Source organism: Euleptes europaea, chromosome 19 (assembly GCF_029931775.1).
Source record: "Euleptes europaea isolate rEulEur1 chromosome 19, rEulEur1.hap1, whole genome shotgun sequence".
Lineage (NCBI taxonomy): Eukaryota > Metazoa > Chordata > Lepidosauria > Squamata > Sphaerodactylidae > Euleptes > Euleptes europaea.
This window is the reverse complement of record NC_079330.1, coordinates 33,733,153-33,753,373: the sequence shown is the minus strand read 5'-3', so window position 1 is coordinate 33,753,373 and position 20,221 is coordinate 33,733,153. Positions and strand designations below refer to the sequence as shown.

The window sequence follows — 20,221 nt, the reverse complement described above, 5'->3', positions numbered from 1 at the left end:
TGGCCTCTCCTCCTCCCTCTCCGCCACCCTCCCCTCCCCGCTGCCCTCATCCCTTCCCGGGAGCAGCTTCCCTCGCCGCTGACTTCGTCCCTTCCCCGGGCGCAGCCAGGCCCCTGTGGGGGCCAGGTGCGCCCCCCGCCACACTCTCCGCCACCCTCCCCGCCGCCCTTGTCCCTTACCGGGCGCAGCCAGGCCCCCATGGGGGCCAGGTGCTCCCTCCCTACCCCCCCCCCACTCCTGTCCTTTCCCCGATGGGGACTTTTATTTTCCCACAGAGGCCAGGTCTACCCATTGGTTTCTATGGGCCCATAGAAACCAATGGGCCCATAGAAACCATAGAAACCAATGGGCCCATAGAAACCAATGGGTAGACCTGGCCTCCATAGGGGGAAAACAGTCCCCATCAGGAGGCCAGGTCTACTGCCATGCAAGCCAACAGGTAGACCTAGCCTCTGTGGAGGGGTCTCCATCTGGAGGCCGGGTCTACCCATTCTCTTTATCCCTGTTTCTTTCTCTTTCTTTCTTTCTTTCTTTCTTTCTTTCTTTCTTTCTTTCTTTCTTTCTTTCTTTCTTTCTTTCTTTCTTTCTTTCTTTCTTTCTTTCTTTCTTTCTTTCTTTCTTTCTTTCTTTCTTTCTTTCTTTCTTTCTCTCTCTCTCTCTCTCTCTCTCTCCCCCTTTCTCTCTTATTTGTTTCACTCTTTCTGTCTCTCTCTCTTTCTCTTGCTCTCTCTTTCTCTTGCTCTCTCTTTCTCCCTGCCTTTCTGGACACCACCCCGTCCAGATCTTGGCTGGCGAGTCCACTACGAGCTCGCCAGCCAAGGCAGCTGCCCCCACCCCACCGCAGTTTTAAAATGAATGCGAGGGACTAGAAATATTAATTTTATAGAGGACACAGACAAAGCTAATTAATGATATTATTTTTTACTTAAAATACAAACGTTCTTAAAACAACAAGACTATTAAATAAAAGAAAATGCTGCAAGAATTTTATTGTTGTAAACTTGTATGTGTTTTAAGTAAAAATATATATCATTAATTGATTTTGCCTGTGTCTTCTATAAAGTCTGTATCTCCAGTACCTGGCATTACATTTTATTTATTTATTTATTTATTTATTATGCATCTTCGGCCCGACCAAGAGACATATATGTTATATCCAGCCCTCCTCACAAATGAGTTCGACACCCCTGGTCTAATCCTTCAACATTTAATAGAAAAACATAGCTCCAAGAATTTGATCTCATTATATGCCACCTTTGTGGACAAAGGCAGCATTTGACTTGATTTCAAGGTCCTGGCTAAATTGGAAGCATCTTCCATAGATAGGAGGCTCCTTTTTCTTATACTCGCTCTGCATGCACAAACGGCAATAAGAGTAAGGTGCAACATAAATGGGCACCTTACAGTACCAATTGAAACCTTTAAAGGAGTCAGGCAAGGTTGTCTCTTAGCACCCATGCTTTTTATATACTATATCAATAATCTGGCTTGCTGTCTGAACTCAGTGGCCTGCCATCCTCCTAAACTGGCTCACCAAAGCATTCTGATCATCCTCTATGCAGAGGATGTAGTGATTCTATTGAGGACCCCTGTGAGTATGAAAAAAGCAATGGCCAGCTTAGCTGATTACTCTTCTAGGGAATCGCTTATAATAAATGATAGTAAAACCATCTGCCTTTGGCAGACACAGAAGGATAGGAGCCTGGTTTATAGATGGCAAAAGAATCAAGCAGGTAAAGACCGTCAGGTACCTTGGGGTAACTTTTCAGGTGAACGGATCACGATCGGAACACCATAAGCAGGTGGCAAACTTTGCTGAAAGATCGTCATAGAATATATTAAAATTCTTTTGCACAAGGGGAGCCTACTTTGTGCCGGTGCCCTAAAACTGTTTCAGGCAAAGTCAGTGGCTCAGATGTTATATGGGACTTTTTTGGGTTCGCCTTCGTCTAGTTATACACCGTTGGAGTGAGTTCAATCTAAGGTCCTTAGGGCTGTACTTCAAGTTCCCCATTGTGTATCGAATTCGTGGATACACTTAGAGACAGGCATGTTAAAGTTGGAGTCCAGGACTGGCCTCTCTTCCATCTTTCTCTGGTTGAAGGTGCATGGGGCAACAGAGGGGCTCCTGCCGCTACTCCTCCATGATAATTTTAACTCTAGGTGGTAGAAACAGACTGAGCAGAGAATTGAAGGCCTTAGTTTCTCTCCTCATTCCTTGTTGGAACTAAGGAGGGACCAAGCAAGGTATATAATTAGGCAAAGGCTTTTTGACATGGAATGCCAAAATGAGCTCGTAAATTCCCCAGTGTTTATGGCTCCCACCAGAAATAGATACATCCAAGCACCAGCTGATTATCTATCTTCCTTAGAGTTGACCAAGCAAATGAGAGCCTTTACATTAGCGAGATGCTCTGCTTTACCTTTGGCTATGATAGAAGGTAGATTTAAGAGGCTTCCAAGAATGGAATGGGTGTGCCTTTGTAAGTCTGGGGAACTGAAGACTATAGAGCATATTTTGTTCAGGTGCCCTTTTTATGAGGAAGCTCGTCGTAAGTTAATCATTCCCCTGCTCAGTCAAATCATAGTCAATTCAGAGGAAGGGAGAATTAAGAGTCTCCTTTGGGAAAGGAAATGTCCAGACAGTAAAACAGGTAGCTAAATTCTGTGCAGTTGAATACAAAGTCCGCCGCTTAAAGTTGGGTCATGGCAATTAGATTAAATCTATAAAATCTTCTAATATTTGGTGAATTTTAGTTTATTATACAGTGAGGGAAAAAAGTATTTGATCCTTCTAAATTTGCCCGTTTGCCCTGTGACGAAGAAATGACCAGTCCATAATTTTAATGGTAGGTTTATTGTAGCTGTGAGAGACAGAATAACAAGAGGAAAACCCCCAGAAACCCAGAAGACAAAAGTCAGAGATTGATGTGCATTATAATGAGTGAAATAAGTATTTGATCCCCTATCAACCAGCCGGGTTAGGGTTAGGGTTCTGCTGTCGACAGAAGCAATCAATCCATCAGATTCCAAACTAGCCACCATGACCAAGACCAAAGAGCTGTCCAAGGATGTCGGGGACAAGATTGTAGACCTGCACAAGGCTGGACTGGGCTACAAGACTATTGCCAAGCAGCTTGGTGAGAAGGTGATAACCCTAACCCTAACTGTCAACCTCCCTCGGTCTGGGGCTCCATGCAAGATCTCATCTCGTGGAGTTGCAATGATCATGAGAACGGTGATGAAGCAGCCCAGAACTACACGGGGGGAACTTGTCAATTCTCTCAGGGCAGCTGGGACCATAGTCACCATGAAAACAGTTGGTAACACACTATGCCATGAAGGACTGAGATCTTGCAGAGCCCGCAAGGTCCCCTTGCTCAAGACAGCACATGTACAGGCCCGTCTGCAGTTTGCCAGTGCACATCTGAATGACCCAGAGGAGAACTGGGTGAAAGTGTTGTGGTCAGATGAGACCAAAAACGAGCTCTTTGGCATCAACTCAACTCGCAGTGTTTGGAGGACCCCAAGGACACCATCCCCACCGTCAAACATGGAGGAGGACATATTATGCTTTGGGTGTGTTTTTCTGCTAAGGGGACAGGACACCTTCACCGCATCGAAGGGACGATGGACGGGACCATGTATCGTCAAATCTTGGGTGAGCACCTCCTTCCCTCAGCCAGGGCATTGAAAATGGGTCGAGGATGGGTATTCCAGCATGACAATGACCCAAAACACACGGCCAAGGCAACAAAGGAGTGGCTCAAGAAGAAGCACATTAAGGTCCTGGAGTGGCCTAGCCAGTCTCCAGACCTTAATCCCATCGAAAATCTGTGGAGGAAGCTGACGGTTCAAGTAGCTACACATCAGCCTCGAAATCTTACTGACTTGGAGAGGATCTGCAAAGAGGAGTGGGACAAAATACCTCCTGAGATGGGTGCAAACCTGGTGGCCACCTACAAGAAACGTCTGACCTCTGTAATTGCCAACAAGGGTTTTGCCACCAAGTACTAAGTCATCTTTTGCAAAGGGATCAAATACTTATTTCACTCATTATAATGCACATCAATCTCTGACTTTTGTCTTCTGGGTTTCTGGGGGTTTTCCTGTTGTTATTCTGTCTCTCACAGCTACAATAAACCTACCATTAAAATTATGGACTGGTCATTTCTTCGTCAGAGGGCAAACGGGCAAATTCAGCAGCGGATCAAATACTTTTCCCCCTCACTGTGTATTATTCAAGAATTTTAACAAGGTTTTTGTAAAATCTATGTAATCTTTTATTTCATGTATAAAGGACATAAGTGTTCGACTGGCTTATGCCGTATTAATAAATCTGATTCTGGGTAATTAAATTAAGGGATTCACTGCTGCAACTTGTGTTCACAGGCATAGGTTGCTTTCAGAGGGGATTAGACAAATTTGTGGAGGATGAGTTTATCAATGGCTATGGAAATGATAGCTACATGGAACCTCCATGTTCAGAGGTAATATACCCCTGGATGTCTGTGGCTGGGGGGGAGCAATACAGAGAAGTTTTGCCTTCCATGTTCTGCCTGTGGGCCTTCTGGGGACACCTGGTTGGCCACTATGGAAAACAGGATGCAAGACTAGATGGACTAGATTTATTTATTTAAAACATTTATTAGCCGACTTTCTCCCTTGTGGTACTCAAAGCAGCTTACAACACAAACAACACAATAAAACAACAATTTTAAAACACATAATAATAACAATTTAAAAACTCCAGTTAAGACTGACTACACTAAAAGCTAAATCAATCAAGTGCCTTCCTAAATATAACTTTTGGTCTGATGCAACAAGGATCCATCGTGGGGTAGTTGTTAAGAACAGTGTACTCTAATCTGGAGAGCAGGGTTTGATTCCCCACTCCTCCACATGAAGCCTGCCGGGTTACTTTGGGGCTAGTCACAGTTCTTTCTGAACTCTCTCAGCCCCATCTACCAATTGTGGACAGCTTTGAGAGTCCTTAAAGGTAGAGAAAAAGCAGGTATAAAAACAAACTTTCTTTCTCTTCTTCTTCTTCCTTACATTTTTATAGGACCAAATTGTTATATCTATGAACTATGTTATGTTAAAAAAAAAACTCCAAAACATGGAGGTGTGGGAGGTAAAAATGCTTCAGATAACAGAGGCCATGTCTGTAGCTTGGAGATTAATGCCTGCTGAGATTTTACAAAGCTTTGTTCTGAGATTTTTAGCAGTCATTTTGAGGGTTGCTGGGCAACCACAACAATATTACCATGACTTCCAAGCCTTGGTTTCTGTCAGTCAAAGGTGAGGGGTGGGGAAGTTAAGGTAAAAGATGGAAGAGAGGGAAGGAAGCAGGGAAAGGGGAGAGAAGAAGAAGGAGAAATTGAAAGTATGTAACAGAAAAATGTAGTGAGGTAGGAGGGAGATAAGAAAAGTGTAGCAGCTGCCGGGGGAAGGAGAACACTGGATTGAGCAGACAAACGTTGGTTGGTGGGTCGGTGGGTGGGTATGTAAGAGAGAGAGAAGGAAGCTGGGAAAGAGAGAAGGAAGCAGGGAAAGGGGAGAGACAGTGGGGGCTGCCAAGTGGAGGGAAAGAAGAAATAGTGTGGAAAGCAGGATACAGGGAGAAAAATGAGATCCTTCCTCGAATCCTTGCAGGTCCCTTCCTTCATAGTTTATTCTAATGTGCAGCTAGATACATTTTGTGCAGCGTCAACAAATTTTATGCAGTATTAAATGAATTTTTGTGCAGTTGTTCATGTGGAATTTAAGGAGCTAGATTGTTTTTTAAAAATAAATGGATGATGAAAAGAAACAGAAAATGAGATGAATACTGTTTGCTTCTATCTGCATAACTTCATACTAACTTGGGGCAAAAATCTGTGCTTTTCTGTATTCATTCTGATTTTCCCTTCCCTCTTCCTATTTTCTTTTAGTTATACAAAATTAGGTGGAGTGTGCTGTCTGATTGTGTAGTGGTGGTGGGGTAAGCTTAGAATAAACTCTGACTCGCTTGTATATTTCTGATTCCTGGACTAGTATCTTTAACAGCCCCTGAGATTGCTAGGGTTGCCAGCCTCCAGGTAGTAGCTGGAGATCTCCTGCTATTACAACTGATTTCCAGAACTGATTTAGTTCCCCTGGAGAAAACGGCAGTCATTTTGTTTGTGGGCTTCCTAGAGACAATTGGTTGGCCACTGTTTGAACAGACTGCTGGATTTGATGGGCCTTGGTCTGATCCAGCAGGGCTTTTTATGTTCTTAAGTTCTTATGCATGTCTTTGGGGCTGCCTTCCCACCTCTCCCCAGGATGTGGGGATGGCTGCCAACTTGGAAGGCTTTAAGAGGGGAGTGGACATGTTCATGGAGGAGAGGGCTATTCATGGCCACTAGTCAAAATGGATACTAGTCATGATGCATACCGGTTCTCTCTAGGATCAGAGGAGCATGCCTAATATATTAGGTGCTTTGGAACACAGGGAATAATGCTGCTGCAGTTGTCTTGTTTGTGGGCTTCCTAGAGGCACCTGGTTGGCCACTCTGTGAACAGACTGCTGGACATGATGGACCTTGGTCTGATCCAGCATGGCCTTTCTTATGTTCTAAATTACATGCAGGCTACATGTATAAAGTATATATAAAACATATATAAAATATAAATGAATTTTGTGTTTAGACTTGCGTCCCATCCCCATGATATATCATTATGTATATGCAAACATTCCAAAATATAGAAAGATCTGAAATACGGACCACTTCTGGTCTCAAGCAGTCCAGATAAGGGATACTCTACCTGTATGCATTCATATCCATACACGCATTCCAATGAGCATATGTTGGGGGTGGGTTGCCAACCTTCAGATGGGGCCTGGAGATCTCCAGGAATCTCCAGACTACAGATATCAGTTCCACTAGAGAAACTGGCTGCTTTGGAGAGTGGGCTTTATATGGCATAGGGTTGCCAGCTCTGGGTTGGGAAATACCTGGAGATTTTGGGAGTAGAGCCTGAGAAGGGCAGGGTCTGGAGAAGGTAGCAGCCATTTTCTCCAAGGGAACTGATCTGGATTGTCTGGAGATCAGCTGTAATAGCAGGAGATTTCCAGGTGCCACCTGGAGGTTGGTAACCCTAATAAGGCTTCAGACCCCCACTGAGGTCCATCTCTTCCCCAAATCCCACACTCCCAGGCTCTACCCCCAAATCTCCCGGAATTTCCCAAACCCTAGCTGGGGGTGGGGGGCGGTTTGTCACCTACACTAGAGTTGCCAATCTCCAGGTTGCATACAAAAAAAATCACAGCAACTACGGCCAAAAGTTATAAAGAATAATACTCATATGCACTATAATTATGTATGTATTGAACTGGAAAATAAGAAAATCACTTGATCTAGCATCTTTTTTAAAAAAAAATTATTTTCTTATACATCCATACATTTAATTAACATTGTCATTTAATTCTAAACCTTTGTTTAACCTACAATATATAGTACTACTACCTAAATCTACTCTGACTTCCCCACTTCCTTCTTCTATCACTAACTTATCTCCGTAATCCTCTTTGCAATTATCTTCTAATTCATTATAAAACATTCTACAATTGTTAAGAAATACTTAATTTCCTCTTTCATTTAATTCTAAAATATAACTATTGTTAACAATTGAATTAGACTAAATCATAACCTTTAACATTTTTCATACTAAGTTCATTATTACAATATAAAATCCACGCCTCCCACTCCTTCACAAATTCATCATTGTCTTTTTGATTTACTAACGCAGTCAGTTTCGCCATTTCTGCTAGTTCAAACATTTTATTTATCCAGTCAATTTTGTCCGGTGTCTCAGTCATTTTCCATTTAGCTGCATAGACCATTCTTGCAGCTGTGGTGGCATAAAGTAAAAAAGTTCTTTGTGTTAAAATATTTTCTGGTATAATGCTTAACAACATCATCTCCGAAGTTTTAGGGATATTTTGTTGTAAAATTTAGCTCGTTATATATCATATCCCAAAATTTTTTTGCTTTGTCGCAAAGCCACCAAACGTGATGAAAAAGACCAACTTTTTCCTGGCATTTCCAACAATTTGGTGACATTGTACTGTACATTTTGGACAATTTTTTTAGTGTCAAATACCATCTGTAAATCATCTTGTAAATATCCTCCTTTATCGACTGGGAAAGAACCTTTTTCATATCTCTTGACCAAAGTCTTTCCCAACAGTTCAGGAAAATATTATGACCAATTGTCTGTACCCAAGTTATCATCGTTGGCTTAATTCTTTCTTGTTCTGTATATAGTAACAACGAAAGCTTATACATCTTTGAAATTAAATGGTCAGTGTTATCCAACAATGCCTGTTGTAAAATTGATTTTTCTTTAAGAAATCCCATTTTCATATCTTGTATATATACAGATTTTATTTGATGATATTGAAACCAACTTAGATAGTCCTTGACATCTTCACAATCTTTTAAGGCACATTTATTCCCTTCCCATTTTAAAAGGTCTTGATATGTTATAAATTGTGATGGTCTTAATGGTCGTAAAGTTAACATTTCTTGTGAGGATATCCATAACAGTGTCTTAGTCTCTAACAGATGTTTGTATCTCAGCCAAGTTTTTATCAAGGATGATCTGATAATAATATGATGAAAAGCCATATGTATTTTAAGTTTGTCATACCACAAATACCCATGCCACCCAAATCTATTATCAAAGCCTTCCAAATCTAGTAAACGTGCATTCTTCAACAGTATCCAATCTTTTAGCCATACCAAAGCTGAGGCTTCCGCATAAAGTTTGAAATTAGGGAGGGCAAAACCTCCTCTCTCTTTTGTATCAACTAGATATTTATACGCAATTCTTGGTTTTTTTCCTTGCCAAATAAAGTTCAACAAGTCCTTTCTCCATGTGTCAAAATATTTTGTTTTGTTTGCATAATTATTGGCAGGTTCTGAAACAAAAACAACAACATTGGCAAAATATTCATTTGTGTTACTGCAATACGACCCAGTAAAGAAATATTTTTATTTGACCACAATACCATGTCTTTTTTAACTGCTTCCCAAAGTTTAGAATAATTGGTTCTTGTAGGTTATCCGGGCTGTGTAACCGTGGTCTTGGAATTTTCTTTCCTGACGTTTCGCCAGCAACTGTGGCAGGCATCTTCAGAGTAGTAACACTGAAGGACAGTGTCTCTCAGTGTCAAGGGTGTAGGAAGAGTAATATATAGTCAGAAAGGGGTTGGGTTTGAGCTGCAGGACAATACTCATTTCTTCCATAACAACTAAGTTTAGTTGATGTTTCACTGTCTTTGTTTTCTGAATTATTTCTGATCTTTTATCATCATTTTGTTCTGAAACAAGTTGCTGTTCTAAGTTTTGCAATTCCCAAAGTATTTCATTAGTTTGTTGTAGCTGTTTTTTCTTCCAAGCAGTATTCTTCTGTATCATAAATCCTCTCAAAACGCTTTGAAGGTGTATCACTTGATCTAGCATCAACACATAAGCAAAAATGTCTTCAAATACAATATAAATCTGAAGATATCAAATACACAGGCCTGTATTCTAAACTCAATAATTTCCACAATAAAGTTCTTGTGAAAGTAAGAACAATTGATTCACTCTCAATAGTCCAAAATCCAGGTGAGTTGATGTAAGTCTCTAACCAAAGGGGACTGAAGAATGTAGGAGAGACGTTGAAGAATGAAAAGCAGACAGGTATCCAGTAATAACCCTGTTTCGCGTTTTGAACACATGAACACATGAAGCTGCCTTATACTGAATCAGACTCTTGGTCCATCAATGTCAGTATTGTCTACTCAGACCAGCAGTGGCTCTCCAGGGTCTCAGGCAGAGGTCTTTCACATCACCTACACACCTCGTCCCTTTAACTGCAGATGCCGGGGATTGAACCTGGGACCTTCTGTATGCCGAGCAGATGCTCTACCATTGAGCCACAGCCACAGTCTTCTTCCTCAGTACTGTGTTAAATTTTAACTCCAGGGATGTACATTCACAGTTTTCCTGGAAGCAGCAAATTAGCTATGTCATGCTGTGATTTTTTGTATATCTTGGAGATTTGCAGCACAAGTTGTTTCTTTAATTAACCTCCAGGTGGTGGCTGGAGATCTCCTGCTATTACAACTGATCTCCAGGCGACAGAGATCAGTTCACCTGAGAAAATGGCTGCTTTATGGCATTATACTCCATTAAGTCTCTCCCCAAACCCTGTTCTCCTCAGGCGCCATACCCAAAATCTTCAGGTATTTCCCGCCTGGAGCTGGCAACCCTATCCTACACTTCAACACCCTTGAGTATTTATTCCATTGGAATATCCAAAAGTGGTTAAACTCTTGGTTGCAACTGTGAACTGACCATTTGGGCCTATGTCTTCTTAGAAGAGACAGAGAATCTTCACATGCGCAGGGTCAGTTCTTACATCCGTCGTCGTCTTCTTTCAAAAACAAAGAACTCTGCACATGTTCAGAGGTACCATGCATGAATACCAGGATTTTTTGTAAAGGAGGCATCCTTGTGAATGACCTGAACAAATGTTATTGGGCAAGCCAGTAAAGATTCTGGACAGGTAGCTACCCTTGGCACTAATGTGTTTGAATTTCTTTTCTCTCCAGGAGTCCGCTACAGCCAGCAAGGCAGCAATGAAGTCACTTCCTCCTCAACCATTAATCACCATGGTAACAACGCCATGGTGACCACCAGCCAGGCTGTCCTCCAGCAAGTATCTCCAGCAGGTTTGGACTCAAGCCACAGCCTCCTCTCACCGGATGGTAAAATGGTGAGTACACCTGGCCCCATTGTAGCATAGGCAGCGATAAGATAAGAGGGCCTAGCAGGCAAAACAAACAAGATCTTACTTTTTTTTTTTTTTTTAACAAACCCTCCCCCCCTCCCAAGGCCCAAATTAAACAATGAAGCATTTGTGAGGTTTGGGAAAAGTCACAGCCACATTCAGTACAAGCCAGTGATCTGTACAAGCCAGCAGGTAGAAGGCATAAGCTTTGAAACTTGCCAATAAATGTGACACAGAGCCATTCTTGATTTATTGATTGAATGCCTCCAAAAGAGGAATGCTGCATAGATAGCTGTTTGCTCTTCCCTGACAATGACGTACCCGTTGATTTTTTTTTTTTAAGAGACCCTCTTATTAATTTTTACCTCTTGTAAATTTCATTTAGGGGTTAGCTTCTTTTCAAGCAAGTGCCTGTGATATCTACCGAGTTATAGAAACAGCAGGCACAGTTCAGGAAATATTATTTCAAAGCAGGAGTCCAGTGACACCTTAAAGATTAACAAAATATATTCCAGCATAAGCTTTTATGTGTTAGAGTTCACTTCTTCATAGGGTTGCCAGGTCCTTCCTGGCCACTGGCTGGGGGCAGGGGGCGTAGGGTTGCCAGTTCCAGGTTGGGAAACCCCTAGGGATTTGGGGGTGGATCCTGGAGAGGACAGGCACTTCAGTGGGGTACAATGTCATAGAATCTACCTTCCAAAACATCCATTTTCTCCAGGGGAACTGATCTCTGTAGTCTGGAGATAAGCTGTAATTCCGGGGGATCCCCAGGTCCCACCAGGCGGCTGGCATCCCTACTTCTTCAGATGCTATGAACAGGGTTTCCAGCTCTGGATTGGGAAATACCTGGAGATTTTGGGGGTAAAACCGGAGGAAGGAGGGGATTTGGGGAGGGAAGGGACCAATGGTGTATAATGCCATAGATTCCACCTTCCAAAGTGGCCATTTTCTCCAGGTGAATGGCTCTCTGTCGCAATAGCAGGAGAGCTCCAGCCACCACCTGGAGGTTTTCAACCCAAGCTATGAATGGAAAATCATATTCCACATTTTATAAGGAAAATTACAAAAAAGGGAGGGGGAAATTACAAAAAGGGAGGGTGGTTACAAGTAAAAACAGTACCATAAAATAAAATACAAGCCATTAAAAACAGCATAAAATTCCCCATAAATAGGGTTGCCAACCTCCAGATGGGGACTGAAGATCTTCTGGAATTTACAGTTCATCTCCAGACCACACAGATCAGCTTCCCTGGAGAAAATGGCTGCTTTGGAGGGTGGAATCTGTGGCATTGTACCCCACTCATCCCCAGACCCCGCCCTCCCCGGGTTTCACCCCAAATCTCCAGGACTTTCCAAACTCAGAGTTGGCAACCCTACCCACAAAACAGACCTCAAAGCAGAAGCTGACCATAAAGCATCTAAAAAGATAAAATCCCTTAGTTAATAGCCTGAATAAAATTAAATGGTTTGGCCTGGCACCTCAGGTGCCTCCTTGATGTCCATCAGAATTGACATCAGTCCTTTCTAAAAATTATTAAAGTATTCCTAAAGAGGCATGATGTCACTTGTGAGTGTTCCTGGAAGTGACCATCACACCAGCACCGACGGCTGCCCCTGGACCCCTCTGGCAACCTTAAGCCTTATAAAAGTTATTTCTTTTTTATTTCTTTTGTTTGATTTTTATTTCACTCTTTCCAAACAAGTTGGGCTCAGAGCGGCTAACAGTATTCTAAGAAATTAAGTAAAACAAGCATACAAGCCGATATAACCAATGTAAACTGTGATATCAGAGATTAACAACACATATTAGCTGAATGCAGTAAAGATTATGCCACTCTGCCTTTCACTCTTGTTGATGTTATACACATCCTGAGAAGTTTGATATCATATACAAGGTGTGAGCTTGCAACCATGTTTTAACACACATGGATTAAATATTTCTACATAAAGCCACACAAAACAAAAGTTTTTTATATATCTTTTACCTTGTATAATGTGTATATAGATGTCAAGATGTGTATTATAAAATTGTTTTATGTATGACCACTGAGGAAGGCCTATTTAAGGCCGAAACACATTTGGTCTAAGTTTGGTCATTTTATATATTGACATCAACTGAGTATGTGTTGTTAATATTTGTCTAGGCTTTTTAGGTAGCCTACATTGTAGGCCCAGTGTTTTTAACATATATTTGTGCACAGTATAATTAAAAAAAACCTCAATTTTCCCGTAATGAAGATGCACAAGCAGCAGCAATAGTCAGAAATAGTTAGACCTTAGTTCAGTCTAGCTTAGAGCCGGTGGTCCTCTTACTTGCATATTCTGTACCAATCGTAGTTTCACGACACTGTCTTGTCACAGACTGAGAACTACCAAGGGCAAGTTTGCCTGTCGCTGGATCTCCATGCCTGGAAAAGCTATCCCTGTTGAATGTCTTCCTGTCACGCACGCACCTCTTCTGAGAGCATAGAACCTCTCTATGGGAAAAACAAACCAGTTTGGAAGACTTAAGAATTAGTATGGTGGTTGTTCAGTACAAATACAATGTGTAGGGTTGCCAACCTCCAGGAGATCTCCCGCTATTAGAACTGATCTCCAGCAGATATAGATCAGTTCACCTGGAGAAAATGGCCGCTTTGGCTATTGGACTCTATGGCATTGAAGTCTCTCCCCTCCCAAACCCTGCCTCCTTAGGCTCCGCCCAAAAAACCTTCCACCGGTGGGGAAGCAGAACCTGGCAACCATAACAATGTGGGTGCTGCGTCAAGGAGGCCAAATATATAACTTTTAGTATTTGTCTCCTCACAACACTCAGGTAAAATAAGATTTTGCATTGGAATTTGCCTTGGAATTATGCCAATCTTTTATTTCGAGGCCATTTTCTGGGCATGCAGTCCCTGTTTTATGGCTCTGCACTTGGGGCAATAATTCTGGAGGGCAAGGCAGAAGGGTTTGTTTGTTATTGTGGGGTCGAATTCTTTCTTGGTCATGTGACTCGGCAGCTCCCTCCCCCGCCCTCATTAATTCATATTTCCCAGTCCTAATAGCTTTTCTCGAATGTGCCAGTGCATTAAACGGTTTTTGTAAATGGGTTGTTTACGTTTCACATGTGTGCCCGGCTGAGGCGAATGAGCCTTGAACAATGCTGTCTTCCTCTGGGATAAGAGTATAAGGAATTGCGTTATGCTTCAAAGAAGTGCCTTTAAAAAAAAAAAACCTTTTCTCAGATAAGGCCAAAGTTAGGAAGATTTAATCTATATTAAAAGTTTTCTATCTTGGTTTTGGGGTGTCCTGGTGGTGCCTCAAACTCATCACTGAGAAGCTTAGTAATGGAGAACAAGGTTCGCAGAAAGATCGCTTGTTCACCCCTTTGGATTTTTTCTTAAGTGTGTAACCAAAGGCTGGGGTCAGCATCAGTGTGGTGTAGTGGTTAGACTCTAACCGTTAGAGTGTGGAAGAGCCAGGTTTGAATGCCCGCTCTGCCATGGAAGCTTGCTGGGTGACCTTGTGCCAGTCACACACTCTCAGCCTAACCTACCTCACAGGGTTGTTGTGAGGATAAATATGGAGGAGAGGAGAAGGATGTAAACTGCTTTGGGTCCCCATTGGGGAGAAAGGCAGAGTATAAATCTATTAAATAAACAAAGGGTCAGCATCCTTGTGTGCCAGGCATGGGACCTAGACTGGGGCCAGGCTCTGCCTGGATACATATTCGCATTTTTCCAGTCTGAGAAGAGCCTGTTAGTAATGGAGGAAGTAGCACGAAATAGAATATCTGCCTTCTCCAGGCACTCCTCTCTCCATTGGACCAGAGGCCCCTGCGACATTCGTAGGGTTGCCAACTTTGAGTTGGGGGGGGTAGAGCCTGGGGAGGGTGGGGTTTGGGGAGGAGAAACGCCTTAGCAGGGTACAATGCCATAGAGTCCACCTTCCAAAGCAGTCATTTCCTTCAGGGGATTTGATCGCTGTCTCCCAGAGATCCATTGTAATTTTGGGAGATCTCCAGGCCCCACCTGGAATTTGGCAACCCTAGTCACAGGGGGTTCTAAAGTGGTCTTCCATTTTCTGCAGGGCAGAACAATTGTGGGAGCTCATCAGCCAAACCTCCCCTAGCGTGGTGTAATTATTAAGAGCGGTGGACTCTAATCTGGTGAACCGGGTTGGTTTCCCCACTCCTACACATGAAGCCAGCTGGGTGACCTTGGGCTAGTCACAGTACTCTCAGAACTCTCTCAGCCTCACCTACCTCACAAGGTGCCTGTTGTGGGGGGCGGGGAAGGGATTTGTAAGCCGCTTTCAGACTCCTTTCGGTAGAGAAAAGTGAAGTATAAAAACCAACTCTTCTTGTTCTTTTTGACTATTTGGCACCAATAGGGCTCAGATAGAGTTGCCAACCTCCAGGTACTAGCTGGAGATCTCCTGCTATTGCAACTGATCTCCAGCTGATAGAGATCAGTTCAGCTGGAGAAAATGGCCGCTTTGGTAACCCTAAGGGGGTGGGGGATCCTGAGTAAGTTGCCCTCCGCTCCTTCCACCGTACCCACAATGGGAAGTAAAAAGGAGCTGCAGCTGAGGAGAAAGGTGCCATGTTGGGGAAGAGATTAACGAAAAATGTGGAGGGGAAACTGCCCACAATTAAGGGGGAGACAGGGCCTGCAATGAAGAGGCCCATGGACACCATGTTTCCAAATGCCCATACAATCCTACTATGGGCCGTTAAGAGAGTGCGTTTAAAGTAGGGTTGCCAGCCTCCAGGTGGCATCTGGAGATCTCCCAGAATTACCACTGATCAGTTCTCCTGGAGGAAATGGCAGCTTTCAGGGAACAAACTCTAGGGCATCATATCCTTGCTGAACTCCTTCCCCTTCCCAGACTCTGCTGTCCCCAGGCTAGCATTTTGGGGGTTTGTGTGCTAAAGCATGCCGTTGCAATGTGGCGCTTCCGGGGGTGAACCTGGAAGGGACGTAATTGCGTCGCATGTGGTTGCCACAATCCAAGCAACCTGGCAACCCTACTCCCATCATTGGCAGATAATGGCATGGTAGGAGGAAGGGTGGGGGAAGGGAAGTCCTTCTGGGTTATCCAGTCTTTTCATTCTACAATAGGCTGTAAATTAGGGTTGCCAACCTTCATGTGGGGCCTGATCGCAACAGAATTACAAGTGATCTCCAGAGGACATAGGTCAGTTCCCCTGGAGAAAATGGCAGCTTTAGAGGGTATAGCAGTATAGCACTATAGCATTATACCGCACTGAGGTCCCTCGCCTACCCAAGCCCTGGCCTTCCCAGGCTCCACCCCCAAATCTCCAGGAATTTCCCAACCCAGAGAAGGGAACCCTGGCCGTAATTATCCACGAAATGGAAGAATCTGTTGAAGCTCACCCTAGTGAAGGAACAGTGATTACAGTGGGATTATCTGCACTACAGACTCTAGGGTTCTGGAGGACAAAGCACACCTATTTTCAACACGCCACACCTATTTACCAAACTGAACAATTCTTGCTGCAGAATCAATAATATGCATACAACTACAGCTACAGTTTCAAGGCACGTTGACACAATGACTCCCAAGAACAAGTCCTATGGATCACACATTTGCATCCTTGATTCTCAAGGCAGGGCCCCAATTTGGACTGGGATCAGTGTGCACAGGGAGAACAGGCTCCTACCACCCCACTGCCATATTCCTGACCTAAAATGGCCCTGGGGCAATATTTGCCCGTATGTGTTCTAAGGGGTTACATATGCGGCTACCAACTGTCCAAACAGCTTCCCCCAGGCCATTTTGGGTCAGGAAAATGGCTTGCGGGGTGAAGAGAGGCAGGAGCCTCTTCTCCTCATGCAGCATGGACCCATTTGAAACTGGGGGCCCAGTCCCTTGAGAAGTTCCCATGGAGAACTCACAGCTGTAAGCCCCTGTGACAGTCGGATCTAAAACTTGACATGCAGTTCAGCCCTAAGCCAGTGTGGTGTAGTGGTTAAGAATGGTGGTTTGGAGCAGTGGACTCTAATCTAGAGAATCGGGTTCGATTCCCCACTCCTCCACATGAGCGGCGGAGGCTAATTTGGTGAACTGGATTTGTTTCCCCACTCCTACACATGAAGCCAGCTGGGTGACCTTGGGCTAGTCACAGCTCTCTTAGAGCTCTCTCAGCCCCACAGGGTGTCTGTTGTGGGGAGGGGAAAGGAAGGTGATTGTAAGCCGGTTTGATTCTGCCTTAAGTGGTAAAGAAAGTCGGCATATACAAAGCAACTCTTCTTCTTCTAATTCTGTTGCCTAGTATGCAATGATGCTTTGCTGCATAGGATTGCCAACTCTAAGTTGGGAAAGTCCTGGACATTTGGGGTGAAGCCTAGGGAGGGCGGGGTCTGGGGATGAGAGGGTCTGGGGATGAGCGTAGTACAATGCCACAGATTCCACCCTCCTAAGCAGCCATTTTCTCCAGGGAAGCTGATCTCTGTGGTCTGGAGATAGGGTTGCTGCCGATCCATCGGCCAGCTCAGAAGCGAAGATTGCGCACGTGGCTGTGCGATCCCTGCCCCAGCTCTGCCCAAAAACCCTCCCGCCAGAGGAGGGGGGGACCTGGACCTGGCAACCCTATCTGGAGATGAATTGTAAATTCCAGAAGATCTTTAGGCCCCACCTGGAGGTTGGCAACCCTAGCAAATTATGGTGGACATTGTGAAAAACATTCCTGTATGAATGCATTGGTCTAGATAGCATGAATAGTATGTAATCGAACTCAAACATCGCTAATTTAACTAGAGGTTTGGTTTCTTCCCTCTTCTGACCAGGCCCTGGGACTATTGAGCCCAGGCGCATTCAGACCTGTTTCTCCTTCACTGGGCCCTGGCACCCCTCAGAAGAGTGAGAATATTCCAGAAATTCATCTTGTGGGGTTATTTTCTTTGGCCTAGCTTGACTGGTTCCCGTTACACTGGCTGATTTTTATGGTCTCTCCCCCCCTCCACCCCCTTTGAGATGCATAGTTCTCTTATGAGACAGTCTGGCCTTCTACCCAGGAAGTCATTTCTGGTTCCCTCTACTCAGGTCCTTTGCATTTGCATTTCTGGAAGCAGAGTAGTCATGCTATTTTCCTAAAATGAAACCGTGAAACAAATTTGCAGGTTCCTTCGTTCTCAGGTTAATGTTCTGTAGATGTTTTGAAGAAAGTTAAATTAATTTTGATTAGTGGAATCTGCTCAAACAAAATAACTCTAGCAACAGTTCCATCTTCAAGTACTTGAAGGGCTGTCATATAGAGGATGGTGCCGAGTTGTTTTCTGTTGCCCCAGAAGGTTGGACCAGAACCAATGGGTTGAAATTAAATCAAAAGAGTTTCCATCTAGACCTTAGGAAGAATTTTCTAACAATTAGAGCGATTTCTCAGTGGAACAGGCTTCCTCGGGAGGTGGTAAGCTCTCCTTCCCTGGAGGTTTTTAAGCAGAGGCTAGATGGCCATCTGCCAGCAATGCTGATTCTATGACCTTAGGCAGATCATGAGAGGGAGGGCACCTTGTCCATCTTCTGGGCATTGAGTATGGGTCACTGGGTGTGTGTGTGGGGGAGGTAGTTCAGAATTTCCTGCATTGTGCAGGGGGTTGGACTAGATTACCCTGGTGGTACCTTCCAACTCTATGATTCTATGATTCTATTCTAGGGGTAACCATGACCATTAACGCATGGCTATCTTTGAACATTTTTGTCCCTCCCGTTGCGTGCCTTTCGATCACGCGTTCAAAAAATTGAACACATGGACAGATAAGGCACGCTGCCAGGGGGAGAGAGAGAGGTGTGGCGGGTAGAGAGGAGGCGGCGGTGACTGGCAGAAGGGAGAGGGGAGCGAGAAAGAGGCCACAGGGTCCGGAGGGCTGCAAGGGGCCGCTGCTGCCGCCAGGATCAGGCAGTCTCCTGGCGGGCAGTTAACCTGGGCGCTAAAACACACCAGCAAACTCTGCTAAATGCCACAAACCTTCCTCATATATCACAACAACACAGGACTTGGAAGACATGGAAAAGTTGATCATGTGTGTGGGAGACTAACGTGCGTGATGCCTTTAGAGATTCACAACATTTCCGGGAGAATAGCCGGACAAAACGGCCATGCATTTTCGGCCCATGTTAGTCTCTTGCAGCAAAAATAAGCGGCACCTTGAAGACTTTTTATTCTGGCATAAGATTTCATGGATTAGAGCCAATTTCATGAGATTCCTTTAGAGTCTGGCGGGTCCTTGTTGAGCATATATGAGGCTATGACCCAAAGCCCTGACCTGGATAGAATAATAGAGCCAGAAGGGGCCATACACGCTATCTAGTCCAACCCGCTGCTCAATGCAGGACCAGTTTAGAGATCCCTGACAAGCGTTCGTCCAGCTGCTGCTTGAGAACTGCCAGAGTGGGGGAGCCTCAGCCTGAATGGCCCAGGCTAGGCTGATCTCATGAGCTCTTGGAAGCTAAGCAGCGTCAGCCCTGGTTAGTATTTGGATGGGAGGCCACCAAGTAAGTCCAGGGTTGCTATGCAGAGGCAGGCAATGGCAAAAACCACCTTTGAATGTCTTTTGCCTTGAAAAGTCCTATGGGGTTGCCATAAGTCAGCTGCGACATGCACTGTCCACCACCACCATGAACCAAAAACTAAATAAAATACTTAAAACCCCAGCAGTGTTAAAGAGTTATGAAATGCATGAATAGGTAGCAAACAGGGTAGCCAATTCCAGGTTGGGAAATTCCTGGAGATTTTGGGGGTGGAGCCTGGAGATGATGGGGTTTAGGGAAGGGAAGGAGCTCGGCAGGGTATGATGCCACAGAGCCTACCTTCCAAACAGCCATTTTCTCTACCAGAACTGATTTCTGAGACCTGGAGATCATTTGTAATTCCAGGAAATCTCCAGGTCCCACCTGGAGGTTGGCAACCCTAGTGGCAAATTTAAAGAGTTTGAATAAGCAGGGGGTTGGACTAGATTGATATGCCTAGAAAAGGTATTGCACCGTACTTTGAGGAAGCTGTTTTATTGATTGCCTGTGCTTCAGTATTGAATTGTTTATTCTTGTTACCTTGGCAGATTACGGTTTCTGGAGGTGGGCTGCCCCCTGTTAGTACTCTTACCAGCATCCACAGCTTTTCCCATCACAACCAACAACAATCCCAGAACCTCATCATGACGCCGTTATCAGGAGTCATGGCTATCACACCAAGTAAGTGCTCTTCTGTTGTCACTCTGGTTCTGGGGTTTAGGGTAGAGGTCAGCAACATATGCCTCCTGGGCCAGTGATCTCCTTCACACACCCCTCTTCCAACTGAGATGCAAAGAGAGGTGTGAAGAGCAAGGTGGATAAAGACTCCGGCCATCTTCGGAGGCCCTGCTTCAGTTGCCCCCACCATCTGGGGCTAGATGGATGGTGCCCCGAGGAAGGG

The 20,221-nt window shown here is 44.3% G+C and overlaps 1 protein-coding gene across 3 annotated transcripts in view; it reads left to right on the top strand.

Annotated features, from left to right (window-relative positions):
• Positions 1 to 20,221, top strand: part of HNF1B (HNF1 homeobox B) — a 107,327-nt gene that overhangs the window by 74,911 nt on the left and 12,195 nt on the right. For all 3 annotated transcript variants that reach the window (XM_056865145.1, XM_056865146.1, XM_056865144.1), the window contains exons 5-6: positions 10,628 to 10,791; positions 19,869 to 20,001. In XM_056865145.1, the coding sequence (XP_056721123.1) occupies positions 10,628 to 10,791; positions 19,869 to 20,001 (297 nt within the window). The remainder of the gene's footprint in view (positions 1 to 10,627; positions 10,792 to 19,868; positions 20,002 to 20,221) is intronic.